A 23,389-nucleotide genomic window follows, 5' to 3' on the forward strand; every position below is an offset into this window, starting at 1 on the left:
TGTACTTTATCAGTAAATAGTGTGGACATTTTAGCAGGGATTATTATTATAGTCTGTGTTATATCCACATATTATTTATTAATTATTAAATTTACATCCTGCCCTTCCTCCCAAAGCAGACCAGACTGGCAAACAGATACACAGTTTAAAAACAAAGGAAAAAAGCATTCTATAACAGTCAACATTCTAAAGGCAGCTACAATTGAAAACATCTAAAAGCAGTTACAGTGACAGTTAATGATCTTGAGGTTGCCAGGAGCAGTATTCTTCAGCCACCAAATGCTTGGGTAAACAGGAATGTTTTCAAATTTCTCCTGCAAATTAATAATGATAGAGACAGGTGCCCCTCGCTAGGGAGGGCTTTCCACAACAGGCAAAGTACCACTGAAAGGGCCCCGTCATGAGTCAGCCGAACTAACTGGGCAGCTCCCAGCAGTGGCACTATCAGCAAGGCCTCACCTTCTGATGATAGGGTCTGAGCTGGAGAAGGCGCTTTTTGGGGTCCTTGGAACCCAAGCCATTAAAGGTTTTATATTGCAGCACCACTATCACATGGTCCCTTCAAGCTACCCCTTATCAATGCAACAGTTGCATTCTTCACTAGCTGTAGCCTCTGGACTGTCTTCAAGGGCAGCCCCATGTAGAGCACATTACAGTAGTCTAAGCAAGAGGACAACTGAGGCCAGGCTATCCCAGTCCAGGAAGGAACCATAGCTGGTGAAACAACCTAAGCTGGGCATGAGCACTCGTGGCATACATACTTCCATATCTGAAAGTAAATAATGTGTACCTCCTACTTGGAGTGTCTGGGAAACACTGAGATGGTGTTGGGAGGATAGGCCATTTTCAACTTGGGCCTTAACTTGGGAGCAAATATTTTCATTGGGAGTTTCTCATATCCCTAGTTCTTTTTTTTTTAAGCAGGTCAAAAGCTGTTTGCTACTTGTTCAAAAGTTTTGGCACTTTGCTTCCCTCCCTGTAGAACGCCCTCCCATCAGATGTCAAAGAGATAAACAACTACACAACCTTTAGAAGACATCTGAAGGCAGCCCTCTATAGGGAAGTTTTTAATGATTGGTGTTTTTTGTGGTATCATATGTGTTGTAAGCCACCCAGATGGGTGGGGTAATAATAATAATAATACTTTAGTAGTGGTAGTAGTAGTAATAATAATAATAAAATTAATAAATAAAAAATTAATAAATAAATAAAAATAAATAATAATACAATAAAATAATAATAAAATAATAATAAATAAAAAATAATAAATAATAAAATTATTTTATGACTTGTAGCTACATGTATTCGGAAAATATATAATACGGTGACAATGAACTGGTGATCATCAGTTAAGGTTTTGCTCCGGATTTTTGCAGCATGATCTTGATGCATATTTGCAAAATACACAGTGCCATCTTGACTCCTATTTGCAAAATACACAGTCATAAAACTGATCCATTGACAGCTACCAGTGGATAGATAAATGTAATACATTTCCATGAAAATATTTGCATTATCTCAGGAGAATGCATGGAAGCATTGGCATATTGATAACTGTATAGGAACTGTCAGCACAAGAGGCTGTGTCCTTTTTTTAGAGGTGTCGAATTGCGAATGCCTGGATAGCGTTGCAGCCTACTTCTTGAGTGGAGGAATGGAAAATATTATACAACTATATATATTTACATTAATAGGAATGGAAACAGTTCTAGCTTTTGTTGCTGGTTGGCTTTCTTTCTGAGCACAATACAGGGAGGGAGGAGTTTGTGGCCCTCCAGATGTTGCTGGATTGCAGCTCTTATCGTTCTGCAAATTTCTCCTGGCTGTTTCTTCCTGCTGTGCTTCATCTGGTTACAGAGCACTACTGGGAGGAAAAATAGCCAAGGGCGTTTGCAGGGGATAATCCAGCGGTGGCTCATGCCTACAGGGACTGGTAGGGCAGAAGGCAGAGAGCTGCACGAGGGCAATGCTGAGACTGAGAGGAGGCACTGACAACCAGTGCCACCCTCAAGACTGAAAGCAGGTAGGTGGAGCCGGCTGAGGTTGGTGGAGCAGTGTCCCATTTGACCTAGTGGACCAGCCTTCACCAGACTCATCCATGGATATGAGCAGGATTAAACTCCACCTGTCAATTCTCACTTGTAAATGTCTTCTGGTCCCTTTGTTAGTAATAGGAGACAAACCTCAGCTTGGAAATCTTGAATTTACTTCACAATGTGTAGTTCTGTCCTTATAGTCCCTTCTGAAATGTTCTGATCCTGTCCAGGACTTTGATACCATATTCTTGAAACATATCTGAATTATTTGGATAGTGTGAGATGGAATGGTTGTCTACTAAGACAGCTATGGTTTGGCAGACATCCGAGTTTCTCATTTTTGTTTAGCCATAAAACTTGTAGGTAGCTTTGGAAGAGATACGAACTTTATATCAGTCTCCATTTAATTATTTTTAGACTCTATTCTAAGAGTAAAAACAACTTTTTAAAAAATAGCCTTATTCATAGATTTGTTGATTTCGGGTTGGGCCATTAGTTGCGTAAGAAGTAATTACACAATCAAATGCATATGAAACAAATTACAGTTTTTAAGGCTGAGCAAGGAGGCATGCTTCTTACAAAGCATTCTTTTTTATATTTGAACACTGTAAGTGTCTCTCGAATGCCAAGAATGTTGATGAAGGCCAAGTATTCCTCATGTCAATATTTCAAAAGCACCATTTATTTCTATGGTTCAGCAAATGTTGTTATCCAAAAGACCAGCAAGAGACAAAGCTAAGGATTGTTATACCATTTTTTGGTATAATTCAGATAACAACTTCTCTGAACTTTAGATCATGTATTAAAATGGTTGCTCTCAGCTGTTAAAACAGTGCATATATTTCATTATATGACATACCTCATTCTGTCTTAATGGCAGGTAATTAATACATAGTAAATAACTAAATCCTGCATAGATGGGGACTTTGGTGGAATAATAATTATCTGTTATAGATCTTTAGACTGGCCAGTGAATAATTTCCAAAACATTTCCCCCCATTTCATAAGTTCACTACTAACAATGAGTGGGTACCAATTGCATATTAGGCAAACATGGCAGTTTCAAAATTTTATTTTTATTTTAATAACTTTTTGCAGTTTCAAATTTTTAACTTTATTTACGATATAGAAGTAAAGTAAAAATACTAAACTGGATCATCGACTAGGACATAAAAAAAAATCTGGTGGAAATGGATTTCCCCCCAATGTAAATTACTCTAATCGGCACAGGGGCTTTTCCTGGGATATCTTACAATTCAAAATTTTCTTAAAAACTCAAATTACTAGGATTGGCATTGCTTTATACAAGCCTTATGCTATAGAAATACGTATTTAACAAACTGGAGCATACAGAAATGACATGGTTGTTCTTTCCTGTGTTGCAGGGAGCTTCTGGATATGACTTGCCGCCTTGCTAATACATTAAAGAAAAATGGAATAAAAAAAGGGGACCGAGTTGCTATTTATATGCCTGTGTCCCCAATGGCAGTGGCTGCCATGTTGGCTTGTGCCAGAATTGGTGCTGTTCATACCGTTGTCTTTGCTGGATTCAGTGCAGATTCATTGGCAGGGAGGATCAATGACTGTGAGTAGTTTTCAGATACTGGGAAGGGGTAGCTGATAAACATTCATAGTACAGTATGACTTTTTTCTCATATTGCAGGGCAGTTCTCTTCACACACAACAGGCATTCCCATTATACATGACTAATATTCTCCATCACTGAAAAGAATGTGTTAGCCTCTGTATGCACAAAATGTGTGTACATTAGAGCCCTTTGTAGTATGTTGTGAGGATCATTGGTCAATGGGCCTCATTACACCCACCAGCCAGTTATATGATATCAGATGCAGAGATTTGTTATCTGCGGGCTAAGCATCACAACACTATGATAAGAGTTAAGCCTCTGCTTAACTATAGAGTCTTGAAGCTTCTTACAAACTAACAATTTTATCAGGGGGTGTAATCTTTTGTGGACAAGAGTCTGTTTCTAGTTTTGTTACAATACCTTTGTTTCTGCTGCAACAGAAAACACAGCTACCCCCTCTGGATACTGTGTATGAGCTACTGTTCTGCTATACTATACAGTATATAATGTCTTGGTTACAATATTACTCAGAACAATAATGGAGGAAAACAAACTGCTAAGTCCACAAATGATTTTTCTTGTTAGCTGAATGCAAAGCAGTCATCACCTCTAACCAGGGAGTCAGGGGCGGACGAGTCATAGAACTGAAGAAGACTGTGGATGAAGCTGTAAAGAATTGTCCAAGTGTCAAGTGTGTCTTTGTGACTCAGAGAACTACCAACAAAATCCACATGGGCAGTCGTGATATTCTCCTTGAAGAAGTATGTTCATGATGTTCATGGTACTTCTTTTAAATCAGGTATTTCTATAGGGTGCAATAATATTTTATCACAGCAGGTTATATGCTGGTGTTTTGTCTAGAAGAAATTACTGTTGATGAGCCTAGTTTTATAATGAATCAAAGGCCAGACTGAAAGTTGGAATTGTTAAGTTAGTGCATCCTTGGATTGCAGCTTCATATCTAGAGATGAGAGTCCAGAAAAACTGGGGAAATTTGGGGGGGAACCCATCTCCCCCCGCCCCCCCGATCCCCTTTATTTTCTGAAGCTGTTTGTTTGTTTTTGAAAATTAGACACATTTTTGGATTAAGAAATCTTTTACTTCAGAATTACTTTTAAGACAAGGTGTTCATATTCTCCCGAAATGATTTTTAAAACTGTGTAGCGGGAAGACTTAGGTGAGTCTGTGTTCAATCTTGGATCATGAAAAATTGCAAGCAAAATAAATAATAAATAAATAGTAGCAATGTAAAATATTATGAAAGAGGAGGTGTATTAATTAAAAACATGTTGGAATAAAACAGTCATCAAAAGGTGGGGAATGATGGAGTATCTACTCCCTTGAGTGGGGGGACCACAACTGAAAAGGTGCTCACTTTGTGCCACCTCTGCACCTCAGATGGCAAGTGGGAGCATGGAGGAACCTCTCCAAAATGAAACTCTATTCTTGAGCAGGTTCATCCAGGAGGATGTGGTTCTGTAGATAATCATTGTCCCAAGATGTTTCAAAGACCAATGGCAGCAACCACAATTGAGTCTGAACGGATTTCAAATGAGGAAAGTTGATCAAGGATTGAGTAATATGTATAAATCTCCTGGTCTTAGCAAAAGACCTAGTGGCTACGTTTTGAACCAACTGTTTCTGAACTGTCTTCATGGACAGCCCTGTGTAGAGCACATTGTAGGTCTCCAACCAGGCAGTGACAAAGGTATGTATAACAGAGGTCAGGTCTGATTTCACCTGGTAAGGACACTGCTGACTTACCAAATGAAGATGGTAAGGCGTTCCTGGTCAGTGCCTGCACCTGAGCATCTAAGAGAACTCTCAACCAGCAAACTTACCATTTCAGGAGACATGCAACCCCATCAGTACAGGTTGCGCACATAGATCCAGATCAGCATATCTTCCATTTAGCAGTACTTGTCTTGTCTGGATTAAACTTCAGTTGATTCACTCTCGTTCAGGTCAAAACTGCCCTCAGAACAGCAATAAAGAACTTCCACTGTTCCCCCAAGTTCTTGCTTCTTTCAAGATAACTGAAACAAAAGAGAATGCATGGTCTAACGGTTGCAATAGCTCCCAGTGAAGAACAGTGCAGTGGACTTGTGGCTCCTGACTGAGTTACCCAATAGCTAATTAGCTGGTACACAGCCTCTGGACAATACCGTATCCATACCTCAGGTGTGCCTGGAGTTTACTGGAGATGGCAGCCATCAGCAAGTGCAGCACAATAGACTTTGGGCTACTGTTTCTGCATAGAAACATGAAAACATTTAAATAAACAAAACCACAACTCTATGAATCCAGAACATTGCTTCAGTTTTTATGAAATGGTCCTTTTTTGGGATGTTTTTGTTTTAATATGTGCTGTAAGCCACCTAGCCAGATGGGTGGGGGGTGCTGCTGCTGCTGCTAATAATGATGATGATGATGATGATGATAATAATAATAATAATAATAATAATAATAATAATAATAATATTTCTTATACTTCCTCTTTCTTTTCTTTATTTAGGAGATGGCTAAGGAGGTGCCAGTTTGTTCCCCTGAAATAATGGACAGTGAAGATATGCTCTTTATGCTTTATACCTCAGGGAGCACAGGAAAACCTAAAGGGATTGTTCACACCCAAGCTGGCTATCTCCTTTATGCTGCCTTAACGCACAAGGTACATCAGAAATCATATCCCTTGGAAAATAACACTTGTTGTTTTACTATATCAGTAGTAATTGTGGAGAACAGATAGTAAAAATAAATTTCTTTGGGGGTGGGGAGATGATTTTTGGAAATGGTGCCTGGTAAAAATGTCTGTGATTCCTTCTGCTAGACTTAAATTATATGCACACCAAAAGCTGACACTTTAGCCCTAAAATGTCTAAATAATTTATTCAGCTTCAGTATTGAAAAGTATTTTCTTCCCTCCACAATTCTGGTTATACATTCTATTGGGCGATGTCACTTACCAGATATTTCATTCACTTATTTACAGCATTTGTATTCTGCTACATAAAATAGATTTCTTTGGGTGGCTTAACCATAAATGAGTGAAAACAGGCAATAAACAAAAGAACATACAAAATGAAAAGCTACATAAACACAAAAGAAATCAAAACTCATTGCATTCCAAACCGTTAAAATTGAGAGGCGCAGACTACATCAGTTAAAAAGCCTGGGTGAATGGAGAGGTATTCATGTTCTGCTGAAAAGGGCTTAAGAACAGTGCTTAAAGCAAGCATAGGCAAACTCCGGCCCTCCAGATGTTTGGGACTACCATCTCTAGCTAACAGGACCAGTGGTCAGGGATGATGGGAATTGTAGTTCCAAACATCTGGAGGGCTGAAGTTTGCTGATGCCTGGCTTAGAGTTTCCCTAAAAGCAACTTCCTAGTTAGTAGTCAGTGCCCTCCTTTTTTTTTGCTATGAATGTGCTTACCTTGGTCATTTTGCTCCTCCCTTATCACACTGGGACAAATTATCCCATGATCTCTGGCTTACATATGAATTGGGAATCATGGTTTGTTTCACTCCCAGCAATGTTTATTCTTGGCTTGCTGATAATGGTTTGATGGAGCAAAATAAATCACATTTCCCCAAATAATTCTGGGAACTGTAGCTCTCCTCTCGCAGAGCTACAGTTCCCAGCACCCTTAACAAAATGCAGTTACCATGATTCCTTGTGGGGAGGCATGTGCTTAAATGTATGGTGTGGATCTGCCCTCGGCCATCACATGAAACCATGAATGTGAAGAGCAAAGTGCCTGAAATCTGTGGCTGTACACCTGTTTCACCACATGAGGTGTACCATTCTGCTGAAGAATGATGGAGAGATTAATTAATTAATTAACATGTAAACTCTAACCTGCTTTACTGCTCATCTTTGTAGCATGTGTTTGACTACAAGCAAGATGACATTTTTGGTTGTATGGCTGATATTGGTTGGATCACGGGACACAGCTATGTTGTGTATGGACCACTCTGCAATGGAAGCACCACAGTTCTGTTTGAAAGCACTCCAGTCTATCCAAATCCAGGTGCCTTAAGTAAAACCTTAAAAGTTTAACTCCTGGGCATAGAGAAGGGCTGTTCATGTAACAGCTCCCAGTTTCAAACTCTGGCATCTCCGAATAGGGCTGGGAAAAGATTCCTGTCTATAATCCCCAGAGAGCTACAGTGTAGACACTGCTTGGTATGCACATGATGGTAAGCCACAGATTACCATGCATGAACAATGCACTAGTGCATGCTGCTCAGTTGTCCCCACTTTGCTCCACCCTGCATGCCTCTGGGAGAAACATACCATAAAGTATGGTTTAGCATTACGTGTGAATTGGCACTTGTGGTTGGTTTCTCTCCAAACAAACCACAGGTGGAGTTGTCTTGCTGTTAGTGATTTGAAAGAAAGAAACCAGGAGTGTTGGTTCACACATAATCTGAAACTGAGCATCATAGCAACATAGAACAGGTACAAACCTGCTGTACCTGGAACTGGGTGTGGAGAATGCAGCTGAATGGGACACAGCTGTGGCAGCTTGTGGAAGCACCTTCCACCTTGGGCCTGGCCATAAAAAGCAGGTCTAGAGTGAGAGACTAGGGTGATGCCTGCCGTTTCCAGGCATTCTTCTTGGTGTGAGACTTTTGTGGGTGAGCTGAAAGTTTGTTTGGACCCTTTTTTATGTACTTGTATTAAGATATTAGAAATGAGAATTTTCAGAGCTGATGTAGCAGCTGCCAACCCTCCACCACATATATTTGGTGAATCTGTACCATAAGGACTGCAGACCAATGGATGTATGATAAGGTTTGGTCTTAATTGTTAAGAAGAGATTGTCCACATTCACCTGCAAGTCACCATCTTGCTATGTGTTTAAGGAGTACAAATGGTATTTCAAATGACCTGTTTTGGCTCGATTTAAAAGGTAGGTGTTGATTTTAGTATGGATCAGTGGACTTACTGCTCCAGCCTTAAATATAAGCCTGTACAAAGTGTTTTGGTTGGGGTATACTAATAGTGGTATCAGCTCAACAACACAAAGCACAATGATGGGCTAGTGTGACAGGCAGAGAATCTATAAAAATATTTTTAAAGTCTTTAAAAAGCAGGTACTTTGTGCCCGTATTACATTGTATGTATTCTCATTGTACTCGAATTATTCTGAGCATGTAGTGCTTATGGAGTTCACAGAAAAAATTAAGATGACCATTTGGAATTTTGCAGGTCGTTACTGGGAAACTGTTCAAAGGTTAAAAATTAATCAATTTTATTGTGCTCCCACTGCATTGCGATTGCTGCTGAAGTATGGAGATGAATTTGTGAAGAAGTATGACAGATCTTCCCTAACTACACTTGGATCAGGTGAGAATGCACAATTTAAGGCTTTGTTCCGTTTGAAGTCAGTACTGCTGATTTCTATGGAAGCAGATTTTTCCAGTCCTGTAATAATTTTGAGAGAGAGAAGCTTTTTATTTTGTCAGAGATTTATGAGTTAAATCTTAGAAATATCTGAGAGTATGAAGAGTACAGTGCAAATTTTGTTGACAGTGGAAAAAGTCATATTACTCTTCAACTGGGAGGTCAGGATCCATATGTGGATCACACTCTGACCTTAGCTGGATTGCACCAGTGGAAGCTTTATCTTCTAAAAAAAGGGGAGAGATAAATAATAACCAGATGGAAAAGGAACACAAGGACTTGTGCCCCACTAATTATTTCTAATTTACCTGCCAAAAGTACTTCTAGCACCCAAGAGTCCAATAATTGAGTGGTTAGAGATGCTTTCAGTAGGTAAAGCTTTTCTCACTCTGGCATGACAAGCTGAAACATCCTTGAATCTCTGCAACTATTAAAATTGCAGGAGGCTTTGCTGTCCCTCTTTGCGGCTTAGAGAAAAAGTAGAAATATGCAATCGATGATTGAAGTTGGGACCCATCTCAACATTTGGGATTAAAGATGGATCCTGGAGATGATAAGGAAGAAGACTACTTACATAGCCAGTTTAGTCCTGTGTCACACTCGCATTGGAGCTGTGAGTGGACTAACTTTGAAATGGTATGGCAAGAGTGCTGTAGAGGATCCAATTTGAGCACTGAGTGTACCAGCCAATAAATTATACTTTATTAATCAGACAAAGCACAAATTCATAGGCTGCTGTATTTGCACAGGCTGGCCACTCTCATACCTCAACAGTAGTAATCTAACTGACAAGATGATGTGAACTGCCTCTTTTGCAAATATCTGAAGAACATTTTTAATTGTTGTCGTTCTTGGTCTTGTGCACCCAAGTGCTTGTGGCTGTGGATAAACAACCTGGGAAATTTGGTTCATGACACCCAGCCTCCTTACTCTTTATAGTATCTGCAGTAGATGCAAATACACACATTTCATTTTCAAAACTTCCAAAGTTTTCTGATTTTTAATTCGCGTTTGTAACTTAAAGGTTTACAAAAATGCATCTTCTTTTTAATTTCATCCTGTAGCTTTATGTCCTATTTTTAGTAGAAAGGACAATCAATTCTGAACATTTTTAGTATGTTTCTCTACCAGTTCTTCTTTTTGCTAAACATATCCCATTCCTTCAGTCATTCTTAATATGATTGTTGATCAGTTACCAAATATAAAATACTTTTGGCAGAACTCGCAATTCTTCCTTTTACTATTTTGGATTTTAGTGGGAGAACCCATAAACCATGAAGCTTGGCAGTGGTTCTACAATGTGGTAGGAGAGGGACGCTGTTCTCTTGTGGACACTTGGTGGCAAACAGGTAAAGATAAATGACAGTTTTAAAAATCTTTCTACCCCTCCCCCTTCACACACGTACACACAGAGCATTGTGCACAATAAACATTGTGTGTTTATTGGGTAGCTGCTAGCATCCTGTTTAAAGCCATCTTACCAGGCTAGAGGAACAAGAAATGGCTTGTGCAACAACCTCTAGGCCTTTGGAACTGCCTGGGGCATCTGACCTTGGTGCAAGTCTTCAAACTACTGACTTCTTAATACTAAGGGAATATCTCTAAATTATATAGCCTAGGGTTCGGATCCCCTGAGCTGTTTCGTGGCAACACCCCTGAAATTAGTCTATCTAGTTTAAATATTTATTTGAAAATAGAATGATTTTTTCCATTATTGCTGATGCTCAGAAGCAGAAACCTTAATCTCTCAAAAGCTTTATACCCAATGCAAAAACAAATGCACACATTCCTGTGAGAGGATTTATTATTTCCTTTGGATATATCCTTTGGATATAAATGGTAGTGGTAAGAATAATTCACATGGAGTGTTTATGAGGATATAGAATGTGAGTTGATTTGCCATCGTGTTAGCTCAATTGCACATCTCACAATCAATTTAAAAATAGCTCATTAATTGCTGTTTATCCGCTCTGGAACATAGCTCTCTGAAGCAGCAGTATGCCACAAGATAATCAACTTGAACAGGCATAAAGATTAACAAATCAGGCTTTACGAATCCATTTGAAAGCATTTGGATGAGTGGATAAGTGAGAGGGAGATTATGAGTGTGTGTGTGTGTGTGTGTGTGTGTGTGTGTGTGTAACAGGGAGCTCATTGTGCACATCTTGTGTTAATATATTTGCAAAGTTTGATCAAGCTCTACACCGTTGATCTGGATTTTCAGATCCAGTGTTCAATGAACCTTTAGCCCTCAAACCAGAGGTAGCTTGCCTTATAGGAGGTCAGATTGTTTGTCCATCTCACCCAGTATTTTCTATTGTGTCTGAGAGTGTCTGCCAAGAGTCTTGGGCAGAAGTCTTTCTAATCACCTGCTATGTTTAACTGGAGAGGCCAATAATTTTCAGTATGCAAAGCATGTGCTCCGGTGATTAACTGTGTTTCTTCCCCATTTATTTTGGAGACTTACACAAAATTGAATCTGAAAAGTCTGGTAAAATAAAACTAAAAATCATTTGATGCTAGAAAGACAGCAGCCAGTTCTAGGGGAGCTTCCCTGGGGCAACATTCCAGAGCTATAGCCCTTTCTGGGTAACCATCTACTTCACCTATGAAGGCAGGGGAACCTGCACAAGTGTCCCTGAGCCTCAGGTAGTAAGAGTTTAGCAGTTGAACAGGCTTGTGTGGGAACAAGTTGCCCTTCAGGTAATCTAGTCCCAAGCCTCATAATACCAGCATTTAATTCAAGGTTAGCACAGAAATATCTAAGCATGGAACAGCAAACTCCAGAACATTAAACAATGCAGACTTGCCTGCATTGTGGGCTGAGCAAGATCCAGTTGCTCAGCTCCACTCCCTTGCCTCAGAAGCCCCGAACAGGCTCTGCAGTCTAGCAGACAGAAGCCAAAAATTGACACCAAGGATGTGGGCAAAAACGGTCATAATCCTTTCACCATAGAGGCATTTCTGACACCAAATTTGGATTTGATTTTTATTCTGAGAGTTTTTTGTAAGGTGCTTTGACAAGACTTTTGAGGTTATATAGTATTCTAAACAAAAGTTTGTCACGATGCCAAAAGGATGCATGGAATATGGCGTGGTGCTAAATGCAGCTTGAATATTCAGATACTACTGTGGTTAATGAATCTAGCAAATTTCAAGTATTCAAAGCATTTTGTGTACATTGTATTATTAATCTTAATAGCCTGTAAAGTAGGAATTATTATCTCCCTTTTCAGATAGGCGGCTAAGAATTTAGTGGATTGTCTGTGGGTTGTTGTTTTTTAGGTGAATGTGAAATTTAGGGTTTAACTACACATGCCACATACATGCATGTGCCTTAGGCCTGACACTAGCTTCAGAAAATTGTTGCTGCTTTTAGTGCAGAAGCAATGGGCTTGGGTAAGGGGTGCTCAACCTTTTCCCTATTCACTGTGTCTCTTGCACAGTTCTGTTTCTAGTTTTACTATTCTGCCAATTTCTAAACTGACCTTCATCCATCAAGATCCCAGAGCGGTTCTAAAATAATTACATTAACACAATAAAATGTAGTTATTGAGAAGCATTGCGATATAATTTTCATTGAAGCACCTTTTTAAGATAACCAACAAACCAATAGTTCCAGTTACAGATAGGTAGCCGTGTTGGTCTGCCATAGTCAAAACAAAACAAATTCTGAAGAAGTGTGCATGCACACGAAAGTGTGCATGTATCTGAAGAAGTGTGCATGCACACGAAAGCTCATACCAAGAACTGACTTAGTTGGTCTTTAAGGTGCTACTGGAAGGAATTTGTTTTGTTTCAACAAACCAATAGCACCTAGTACCCAAATCCAATTTAAAAAAAAAAAACTGAAGCAAGAACCATTAACTGTTGTTTACGATGCATACCAATGCAGCACTTAAGTTTGAGAGAAAATAATGATAACTATATGGGAACAATTCTCAAGTTGAAACTTAAGTCTTAGAAGTCAGTACTATACACTTCATACCCTTTCCCTGTTGAGTGTTGATGTGCTTGTGATTATTTTACATGTGAGTTTATTTCTGTTTCCTTTCTTATAAAAGGAGTAGAGTGTTCTGTTTCCCCAGTTAAGAGGACAAACAGGATAAAGGGACTAATGCCTTAAAAGTGCTATATGCACGATAAATAGTAACAATAGCTTTAATGTATTTTGCAATGATTTGTAATTAGGGCAAACATCCATTACCTTTGAGACATCCCAAATAATTTCCCTGTTAGCATATAAGCCATGTTTGAGCCCTGATCTCCATAAATAGGGGGTGGGGTAGGGAGATGAAGGATTGCTGTTTTGTGCCAACTAGGACAGCCCTACCCTCTCCTTTTCCAACCTTCACAGGGCAATCAGGAGACAAAATCCCTAGATATGAATAGCAAAAATTACACATTTACCAGTAGCTCTTCATTTGCAGTAAATCACAGTTATCAAAGGAATTGAATACAACTGTTGGATATGGCTTTCCTTATTTGTAGGGCCTAATATTCCGGTGGTTTTATTACTTTTGCTTCTTTTTGTGTATCTGTTAGTGTTAGGCTATAAAAGATCTGATTAAGGTTGAAATCTCTGATCTGATTTAACATTTATCCTGAGAGAAATGAGGAAAGAATGATTAAGAGGCTCAGTCCTGAATTGAAAATAATCGCAGAATGCCCATAATGGGTGGGAGAATCTAATCCTATATAATAATAGTATTTTAGTCTCATAAACCGCTTTTCAAGCAAACCATTTGAAGTGCTGTGAAAACAGCACAAGGAAGCACATTCCATAATATCCTTGCACTTCTATCACTGCTGTTGAAATTACTTGCTAAGTGTATGAAATTGGGTTGAGTACAATTTTCTTGGCAGCTTCATGGTGGGGAGAGAAATAAAACAAGCCGCTTCCCAGTATTTTTGCACAGGAACTGATAGCTTCCCTATTCCAGTCACTGCAACATGTTAAGAACTTGTCCCCAAAGATGCCACTATAGATGCTTTAGAGTGGTTTCATGAAGTGACTAGAGTCCCCTTGGCACCAGCATAGCCAGTTGTCAGGGATGATAGGAACTGTAGTCCAAGAACATATGGGAATCTATAGTTACTTGCCCCTCCTTTAAGATGTGCTTGTCTCCCCCACCCAGCAGCATCCATCTTTTTCCATTGGGGATGGTTTGGCAGTCCATATAATGTAGGCTAGAAATCTAAATTTTAACCTGGATCTGCAGGTGTCCATCCTTGCTCTTAACCATTGTGAGGCTAGGGACAGAGACAAAATTGAGTTTGTTAAAAAGGAGCTTGCCAAGGAAAATTTTATGTCCGGGAGAATAATCATTTCTGTGGCTCTTGATAATGCTGGACTTCGGGTGTAGGTCACGCACCCTTGGGAGTCCAGATTGATGGGGTCCTGTGGGAGATGGCATCTATGTACAGTGGTACCTCGGGTTAAGTACTTAATTCGTTCCGGAGGTCCGTTCTTAACCTGAAACTGTTCATAACCTGAAGCACCACTTTAGCTAATGGGGCCTCCTGCTGCCGCCACGCCGCTGGAGCACGATTTCTGTTCTCATCCTGAAGCAGAGTTCTTAAGCTGAAGCACTATTTTTGGGTTAGCGGAGTCTGTAACCTGAAGCGTATGTAACCTGAAGTACCACTGTACAAAGCATGGTCTGAAGACACATGGCACAGCAGTTTAGTTGAAGCTAAAGTTCTGGTCAGTGCCTGGGAGCCCCATGTATGCTGCCTGGAGTTTTATCATGGGAGAAAAGCACAATATATATATATATATATATATATATATATATATATATATATATATATATATATATCATAAATAGATCCATTGCCTATCCATGGGCTTTGGTTAACCTCTCCGGAGCCCTTACCCATACTTGCTCATCATCATCATCATCAGAATCTAGTCAAGTTGGAATCTACCAACTTGCAATACAAAATGAAGTTTGGGTTCATTTTTGTAATGCCTTTACATGAGCTACCCTACAAATTATTGCTTGTTTCTCCTGGCAGCCTGAGAAGACTAGATTAGAAGCCTCTGTACTGTCACTGACAGATGGGTTGCATCTAGAAATGCTCTATTTCTTACCTTCTCGATGGCCCTTGTGGTCTCTTCCAACTCTATGATTCAGTGTTCTCTTTCCCGCCTGCCTGCCTGAATGGGAGAGGTTCCCCCCTCCCCCCACTAAAATAAACACAGATCATTTTATTGATGGGGATTTCACTAACTGGAAATTTGGAAAACTGAAAAGAAGCAAGTAAGGCCCCACTATATAATAATGCTTATATTTATGTGTGTGAGTTTGCCTTCAGAAGTTTGAGACTGGGGTGGCAGTCAAATCTTATACCTTCAGATATTCTGCCTCTCAGATGAAAAGACTCCCTGCAAGGCATGGATGGTGTGGATTGGAATTATTTGTTATATATTGGAATTGTTTGCAAGGTTGTTCTATGTATTTTTAAAGGGTTCAATCCACTTCCCATTGCAATGAATAATAAACCTGCTATTGTTTTTATTGGGGCTACATTGTACTGTAGCCTACAGGAGAGCAGAGGATGCATGGATTTCAATTGCTTTCCACCATTTTTCTTCCAGAAACTGGTGGCATTTGCATCGCTCCTCGGCCTTCAGAAAAAGGAGCTGAGATCATTCCTGCCATAGCAATGCGGCCTTTCTATGGGATTACTCCAGTTCTGATGGATGAAAAGGTGAGATTTGTTAAAATATGATCAATGAACATTTAAAGACATAGTGCCTTTTTGGTATATGTATTGTTCCTAAACTCCCAAATCATTGTCTCATATCTACCTACCTACCTACCTACCTACCTATCTCAAGCATGAATAAAATCCTGGATAAATGGTTTTCTGCAAAGGATTGTGAAACTTAGATAGGTTTTTAAGGATTGCTTATCATTTATTATTTTCTTTCTGGTCAGACCTGCTATCCAGATAGGACTTTACTTTTGTTAGGGAAATTGCTGACTGTATCAATTCTCTCTAGTCGAGGACTTTGATAGAAGGTTGTGGTTCTCTTGCTGGTCCTAGCATTTATGCTGCTGCTGTCCTAAATTGTAAATGTTAATGAAACATACAGTTAGGCAGTATAGTTCAGCTTTTGCAACATCTCTGTTTAATTGTTATATTGACAGTTGCTCCTTTTTTTTTGGACTCTCAGGGAAATGTTTTAGAAGGCAATGATGTCTCTGGAGCTCTCTGCATAGCACAGCCTTGGCCAGGTATAGCAAGGACCATCTATGGAGACCACCAGAGATTTGTAGAAGCTTATTTCAAAGCTTACCCAGGTGAGAGTGGAAACACTGATGCAAGTAGCGCACCATAATTTTTGCACAAGCTGCTAACTCTTTTCTTTTGACAGTACTGTATAGCATATGTGACACTTCAAAAAAGAAAGAAAAATCAATTTTGTACCAGCAATTTCTGTACAAGCTGGATAATGCAGCTTGTATTATCCAAGCCAGTTAAGCATATGTGTGTATATATGTAAAGCCAACAGTGATAAAAATGAAAAGTTCTGAAACATATTTACTAATTGGTGTTGTTTATACATTATTTTATGTACATACTTCTAAAATGTCACCTATGACATGGGTCATTTCCTCCCATATTTTTTTTTAATTACCAATGAGTGGTTATGAATCATGTACACACATACAAATTATTCTATAAGGACTAATGGACAGTGCCCATTCTGATGTTGAATTTTAGTTGTTGCCATCAAAGGCATTAACTGACACTGCTTGTTTGTTGTTACAGGTTATTATTTTACAGGTGATGGTGCTTATAGAACTAAAGAAGGCTATTACCAGATAACAGGGCGAATGGATGATGTCCTCAACATCAGTGGGCACAGACTTGGAACTGCAGAGATTGAAGATGCTATGGTAATTACTAGGGCAATGAAAAGTGTTGGCCCTAATTAAGTCAAGTCAGTGGGAACATAACTGACCATCAGGGAACCACATTAATCCACAAGATTTTCATTTTAGGGCTTGCTCACATATTGATATTCATTGACATCTTCATTGTGGCATTAAGAGATAACTTGCTTATGTGGTTACAGATTAGTTACCACAGACAGTCTACCACCTGATATCACCATAAACACAATTATTAAGAAGGAAACGGTTCACACATCTGGTGAAGAGTCAGTGGCTGATGAGAGATCAAGGCCTAGTCTTTTCAAATAGATTAGAGGGTAAATTCAGGAATACCACATCAGACTACATATAATAAAATACACTTGTATATACAAAACAATATATTGTGAAGTGGTGTTCTAGCCTAACCTTCCTCACTGATCTGCCAGATTTGAGTGCGTAGGAACCTCTTTTCTTTTTTCCATGGAGAAACGTTCCATTACAGAAACTGCTGGTGGCAGTTTGAAGAACTAGGCCCAAGTGACATCCATACTTATATACATGAATCTATTCATGCAACTTGTAAAAGGAAGGTATGAAGCATAACTTTATTTTTTTATTTGCCTTTCTGAAGGATGAACATCCTGCAGTACCTGAAACAGCAGTGATTAGTTATCCGCATGATATCAAAGGGGAAGGTAAGCAAATGAAATGTTTTGAAGATTTTATTCAAATACTTAATTTCATGTTTAATGATTGCTTTTTATAAGGTCAGGTAAGGAAAGGTATGGTTTAGTAGAAAAAAATGAATAGATTCTATTTCAGGTGCCCCTGTTACCAGTTTGATCAGAAGTGCAGAATCAGAATTTTAAAACATACTGCCGGATTAATAGTATTTCATTGAATTGAAATACTTTTGCTTAAAACATTTGTATATGAAGTTTAACAGGGTCAGCTTATAAACCAAATTCATGATACCTTGATCCAAGAATTCTTGCACAAGGAGTAGTGCTTTTGATTTCTCATATTTGATTCCCTTTCTGTACACAAGGAAGCACATGTAGAATAATTCAGTATTTATATATTTATAAGATTTCTTACCTGCCCATCACAATGTAGAACATGAGACACTTAATCTCAGGGTCATGGGTTTGAGCCCACTTTGGGCAAAAGATTCCTGCATTGCAGGGGGTTGGACTAGACAACCCTTGTGGTCCCTTCCAACTCCTTAGTTCTATGATTCTATAAGAACTTTGAACACCTTAGTATTTTGAGGATTCATTACTCAAAATGTGGCATGATTTGGCATTAAACCTTTTGGTCTTTAAGGCTGCAATGCTATACACACTTACTTGGGATTAAATCCCATTTAACTCATATGACTCCCCTTTAAGTAGACATGTGTAAGTCTGCACTGCAATAATATTTTCATAACTGTATCTAAGAATGGTACTTGAATTTTAAACATTTTTAAACAATGAAGAAAAACTACATTGATCAGAACAGGAATTTTAGCATAATTTCTTAACTTGACTAGAAAAGAATATCCTTACAGCCATTGCTTTAGGCAAGACTTTCACACTTCATTGCACTCAGCAATGGGCTATTCTACATGTGCTGTCTTATGTAGTGAAAAGGAAGAGTGGAGAGTAGTTTAATGTATAGTAAATGAACTGTGGTCCTTTCTTCCAGCTGCATTTGCTTTCATAGTTCTAAAAGATGAGAAAGCACATCCAGAAACGGTTACCAAAGAGCTAAGGGAAATAGTTGCCTCCAAGATAGCCAAGTATGCTGTGCCTGATCATGTTCTGGTAAGTTCTTCAGGATCAGAATTTGTCTTTAATAGTGTCAGGCTACAGGGGGTCAACATGCATCTACTGACCTTCCTTATGGCACTGGGGACAATTTCTAGAGGAGGAACAAGTATCTCCCAGACTCCTCTCAGACCAGTTTGTACCTGCCCCTTGTTTGGTTAAAGGGACTTAGCAGTACTCACCTGTTTCCCACTTCCTTCTTTAATGGTGAAATGGGGACAGCTGTTTATGGGGGCAGGTTTTCCATTATTGACTAGAAGTGCTTGGGCAGTATAATTGATCGACATTTTTCATAGGCTTTTTTCATCTTGGGAATCCATAACTTAAAGAGGAATAACTCCAGTCATGTTTCTTTAAATGCAGTTGCCTTCGTTTAGTAATGGCCAGACAGATTTTTCTTGATTTAGCAAACACTGTATTAGTCTGATAACCCTTGAACTGGGGGGTGACTTTCTTTTACTTCCAAAATATATTGTCCTCTGTTGTAGTGCTACCGCTTTACACAAAACTTACTTCATGATTAATTCCCTTATAGCCCTTTTATAAAATGGCATTACTAAGCCTTGTACTAAACTCTGGCTTCATATTACTAGACGCTTGTTGTTTTTCCAAGCCTAAGTTCCTATTGCTTGACTTGTGCCATTGTTATTCTTTGTCCTCTGTACATATACCACTTTTCTTTTAAAGGTAGTATCAGAGGTGTCTTTTTGCATATGTTTACATTTACCACTTCATGAACATGGCTAAAAGATCACAATGGCACTGTCCAGATGCAAAGGGTAACCTATTATAAGAATGTGCCGTCAGGCTTAGGCTTAAGCAGACCTGTTACTTTCTTCTACACATTGAAGGGTAGGAAGTTTAAAGTTTCCTTTTGCTGCTTGGTTTCTTGTTATGTCCAAATTCAGGAAAGCTGTCGCATCTTCAAGCCATACTTAAAACACACTTGGATCAAAACACAGTTTCAGATTGTGGTGTCTTCCAAGTAACTTTCTTGAACAAACCAGTTTTGCCATTTTTGGACATGGTAGGAAACCACAGTTTGTTCCAAATTGCAAAAGAATACTTAAACTTTTTTCCATTTGCAGTTCTTGTAATGGGGGAACCATGGTTTTCTCTTATGTCAGAACCAGGACAGAGGCTGAAGGCTGTATGTGTCTGGCTTAATTTAACATATTATTGTCATAGTGGTTCACTCTCACAATAACACAATTCTTCCCCTTCTCAAACAGGTAGTGAAGCGCCTTCCTAAAACTCGCTCAGGGAAAATAATGAGAAGGTTGCTACGGAAAATAGTGACAGGCAATGTCAGCGATATGGGAGATATCACCACACTGGATGACTCCAGTGTCATTGAAGAAATACTTGATGCATATGAGAAGTACAAAATTAAGCATCCTACTTTGTAATGAGAAGCTGTGGGGATATGTTCCATTAGAAACCCCGAGAAATGAAAGGAACCATCAAATACGCACAAGTTTTCATGGAATTCTGCTTAATCATGTGAGGCTCAGAAGATTCTCCTTCTGAAAAATACATATATTACAATACCCTTCGTGTGTATTTCACTGCACTTTGCCTTTCTTTGAAACTATGCAGCATGTAGGTTAGATCCTGATATTTTGGATATCCTGCCTATATTTTTTAAATACTTTATTAAAACCACACAGAGTGGGAACTCTAAAGTAGAAAGCATTAATTCAACCTTAAAACCAGTGCCTTGGAAATATTAATCACTCTTTGAACTTACTCTTGGGGGAAATGCTCTCTTCTGAGTGACCCATGATATCTTTCTGGTTACTGCATTCATTAACAGCAGAGGGACATTATTTAAGTAGAATAAATTATTTTTCATATTTTGTGAAAGCATATTTTAATTAGGAATAACTGAAAGATAAATTTTTAATAAGGATATATAATATATGTTTATATGGCTTGATGAAAAATATGTAGAGAAAAAAAGCATTTCTTCACCTTACATGGAACTTAAAATGACTACAAAACTATCATTTCCTAAAATTAGCAATAAAATAAAATAAAATTGAAAGGAATCTTGTTGAAGCTTATCCGGCAGTAAATTTACACATCTGAACTCACTGAAAGTGTTTGCACAGAACCAAGAAGAAGGGTGGGAGACAAAAAGCCTCAAAGGGGGAAAAATGTTTTAAAAGAAAACCAGAGGGTTTGGGCTGATATTATGGAAATGCAGTATTTTATTGATCCTGTGACCAAATAAATCCAATTCAAAAAATCCTGACCTCGGATAGACACTTGATGAACATGGAAGTTCTATTTTTGACACAATTTGCTTTTACCGGAAGGGATGCTCATTTTTCCTTTGATGATACAGTCATAACACCTCTTAGGATTCCTTTGTATTCAAATAATATATTGCCTACTCTTTATGCCTTTTACAAATAAATTTGTTGAGGTTTGTGTGTTTGTTTGTTTGTTTGTATGTATGCAAACACGTATCGGGGAGGGGGTGTGGAGGGTGCCAAACTGGATCTTTGACCCGAGTGACAAAAAGCCCTGCAAACTGTTGCTTTTAACAAACAGAAAATGGAATAGCATATTTCTGAAAATCTTCATTAAAGATCCTTGTTAACAGTCTGTATGTGAAAAAATCTGATATAGTTTTTATAGCCAGTTATTGTTGATACTTTATGCAAGGTTTATAAAAAGGCATAAAACGGCATATTGTATCAAAACCATATTAGGATTCAAAGGGCTGCAGCTAAGTAATACAAATATTAAAATGGCTGAGTTAGTATATTAACTGGACTTTGCCTATATTCCAAAGGGCAGGAACATTTATGAGGGGGTTGAAGTATTTAGGATACAGATCTGTATGTCTTTGCAAAGAGCAGCTATGGTTGCAGCTTTTGAACTGGAAGAATTCTTGTTCAAAACCTCAAACAGGAAGAGACTTCTTTTCATTTGCTTTTAAGCATGCTAGGCAATCTTCTCTACGATCTCTGCCTTTTGTTAGGTAGCATAAAGTATTCAATGTTACTTTTTGGAGCCAAAAGGAACTGTTGAAAGGCTTACTTCTAGTAGTTTATCCTACCAACACAGAAAATTGGTGCCATCTAATGGCCACTAGGCAGCATATCTTAAGGGAATTGAAATCTCCCTTGATTAAACAAATATTTGCTGATTTCTAGTCTGCTCGTAATCTATAAAAATATCCACTGTGTCAGTCTAATGTACACTTTCTTACAGAAGGTCTATATAGTCCCCTCATATGTTCTTCAAACACCTGAACATGGCTTCACTCCCTCAAAACTTGGGACATGATAAGAGCAGCCCGCACTCCCACCACAGACCAAGATGAATGATAGCATCTCTATTTTTGCAGAATATATGCTTTACATACAAATATTCTGTATTAAAACAGCAGCTTCTGTGTGAAATTGAAACCTATTATGCATTTGTTTAATTAAAAATGCAATTAATAAATTTGAATATAATTTTAAAAATTCAAATCGGCTTACCAGTTTTAAAACCAAATTGTGCTGTTCTAATTAAAAACAATTACAGTTAATAAGGCTAAGGATAAAAGCTTATCCAAGAAATGCTGAAAAATGTCTGGTCAGTGGGTTTAAGGGATCTCCTGGTACACAAAGTTTGCTGGTGGGCTGTCCCTTCTATATGGATCCCCTCAGACATATATTGTGTTGGTAGTAGCCGTAGCAATCTGAGAGTGACTGAAAGCTAGCATATTAATTTCTCACAATGCCCTGGAGTGTGCAGCCCTAATATTGCTCCTGGGAATTATGGGAATCAGTAACTAGTCACTTAATAGGCCCCGCAGTTGGAAGCCCAGGCCAGGTGTCAGTGATGGTGCTGGTCTCTGGAAACCTTTCTAGGATGCCCAGGTGTACTAGAATATTCTGTCAGGGATGAGCAGCCCTTTTCAGCTAAAGGCAGCATTTCCTTCTGGTCAGCAACCGCACGCCAATAGTGGGTGGGTCCAGAGTCAAAAGTGTGAATGAAACCTTTGTACAGTAGGCTGGGTTCTAAACACACTCTTCTCTATCCTCCATCCAGATAAGCAAAAGTCATGATCAAAACTCAAGCATGTGTTCCAGCCAGTCAAAACCCCTGAGAGTATGAACCAGGACAAATGAGGAGTGTGGCCTCCTCAGGAGAATTATGTGGTTGCATTTGCTCCCCAGCTACTCACTTCTGCATCAAGTAATGGAATACTCATTTAAGCCAGAAATTGCACTTAAGATTCCTCTTGCAACTAATGTTATATGTAAGGTAATATACAGTGCTTTTTTTCTTTAAAAATGCTTAGGGGTATTCCAATTTTCCTACTCATATTGAAATACTGCCCCTCAATGAGGCAAAACTTAGACTCACAAAATGTTCAGGGGTATGCATACCCCTGCATCCCCCCATAAAAAAGCACTGGTAATATATACCATTTACAATTGCAGCAGCGCTCAACTTGACAAAGCTGAGTTACATCTGTATTGGTGCAGAACCTGTCTCTACTCAGACCCTCCTAAGCTGAATTTATTTGATGAAATGTAATTCAGGAAGTGTCCTGGTGGCTTGAAATGTTTCCCTGACGATGTGTGAATATTTCTATTTCTGATGTTGCATATGCACCTACTGATTCTTTGGGCTGATACGCAACTT

At 38.8% G+C, this 23,389-nt stretch overlaps 1 protein-coding gene across 2 annotated transcripts in view; it reads left to right on the top strand.

Moving 5' to 3' along the window:
- The window catches only part of ACSS1 (acyl-CoA synthetase short chain family member 1), a 30,747-nt gene extending 9,575 nt beyond the window's left edge, over window positions 1–21,172 (top strand). For both annotated transcript variants that reach the window (XM_081854703.1, XM_081854704.1), the window contains 12 exons: window positions 3,422–3,621; window positions 4,210–4,385; window positions 6,140–6,292; window positions 7,507–7,654; window positions 8,839–8,976; window positions 10,290–10,382; window positions 15,638–15,750; window positions 16,220–16,346; window positions 16,819–16,946; window positions 17,557–17,620; window positions 18,615–18,733; window positions 19,969–21,172. In XM_081854703.1, coding sequence (XP_081710829.1) covers window positions 3,422–3,621; window positions 4,210–4,385; window positions 6,140–6,292; window positions 7,507–7,654; window positions 8,839–8,976; window positions 10,290–10,382; window positions 15,638–15,750; window positions 16,220–16,346; window positions 16,819–16,946; window positions 17,557–17,620; window positions 18,615–18,733; window positions 19,969–20,145 — 1,636 coding nt within the window. In that variant the 3' untranslated portion in view covers window positions 20,146–21,172. The remainder of the gene's footprint in view (window positions 1–3,421; window positions 3,622–4,209; window positions 4,386–6,139; window positions 6,293–7,506; window positions 7,655–8,838; window positions 8,977–10,289; window positions 10,383–15,637; window positions 15,751–16,219; window positions 16,347–16,818; window positions 16,947–17,556; window positions 17,621–18,614; window positions 18,734–19,968) is intronic.
- The last annotated feature ends 2,217 nt before the right edge of the window (window positions 21,173–23,389 follow it).

Source organism: Podarcis erhardii (genome assembly GCF_964252035.2).
Source record: "Podarcis erhardii genome assembly, chromosome: 3".
NCBI classification, from domain to species: Eukaryota; Metazoa; Chordata; class Lepidosauria; order Squamata; family Lacertidae; genus Podarcis; species Podarcis erhardii.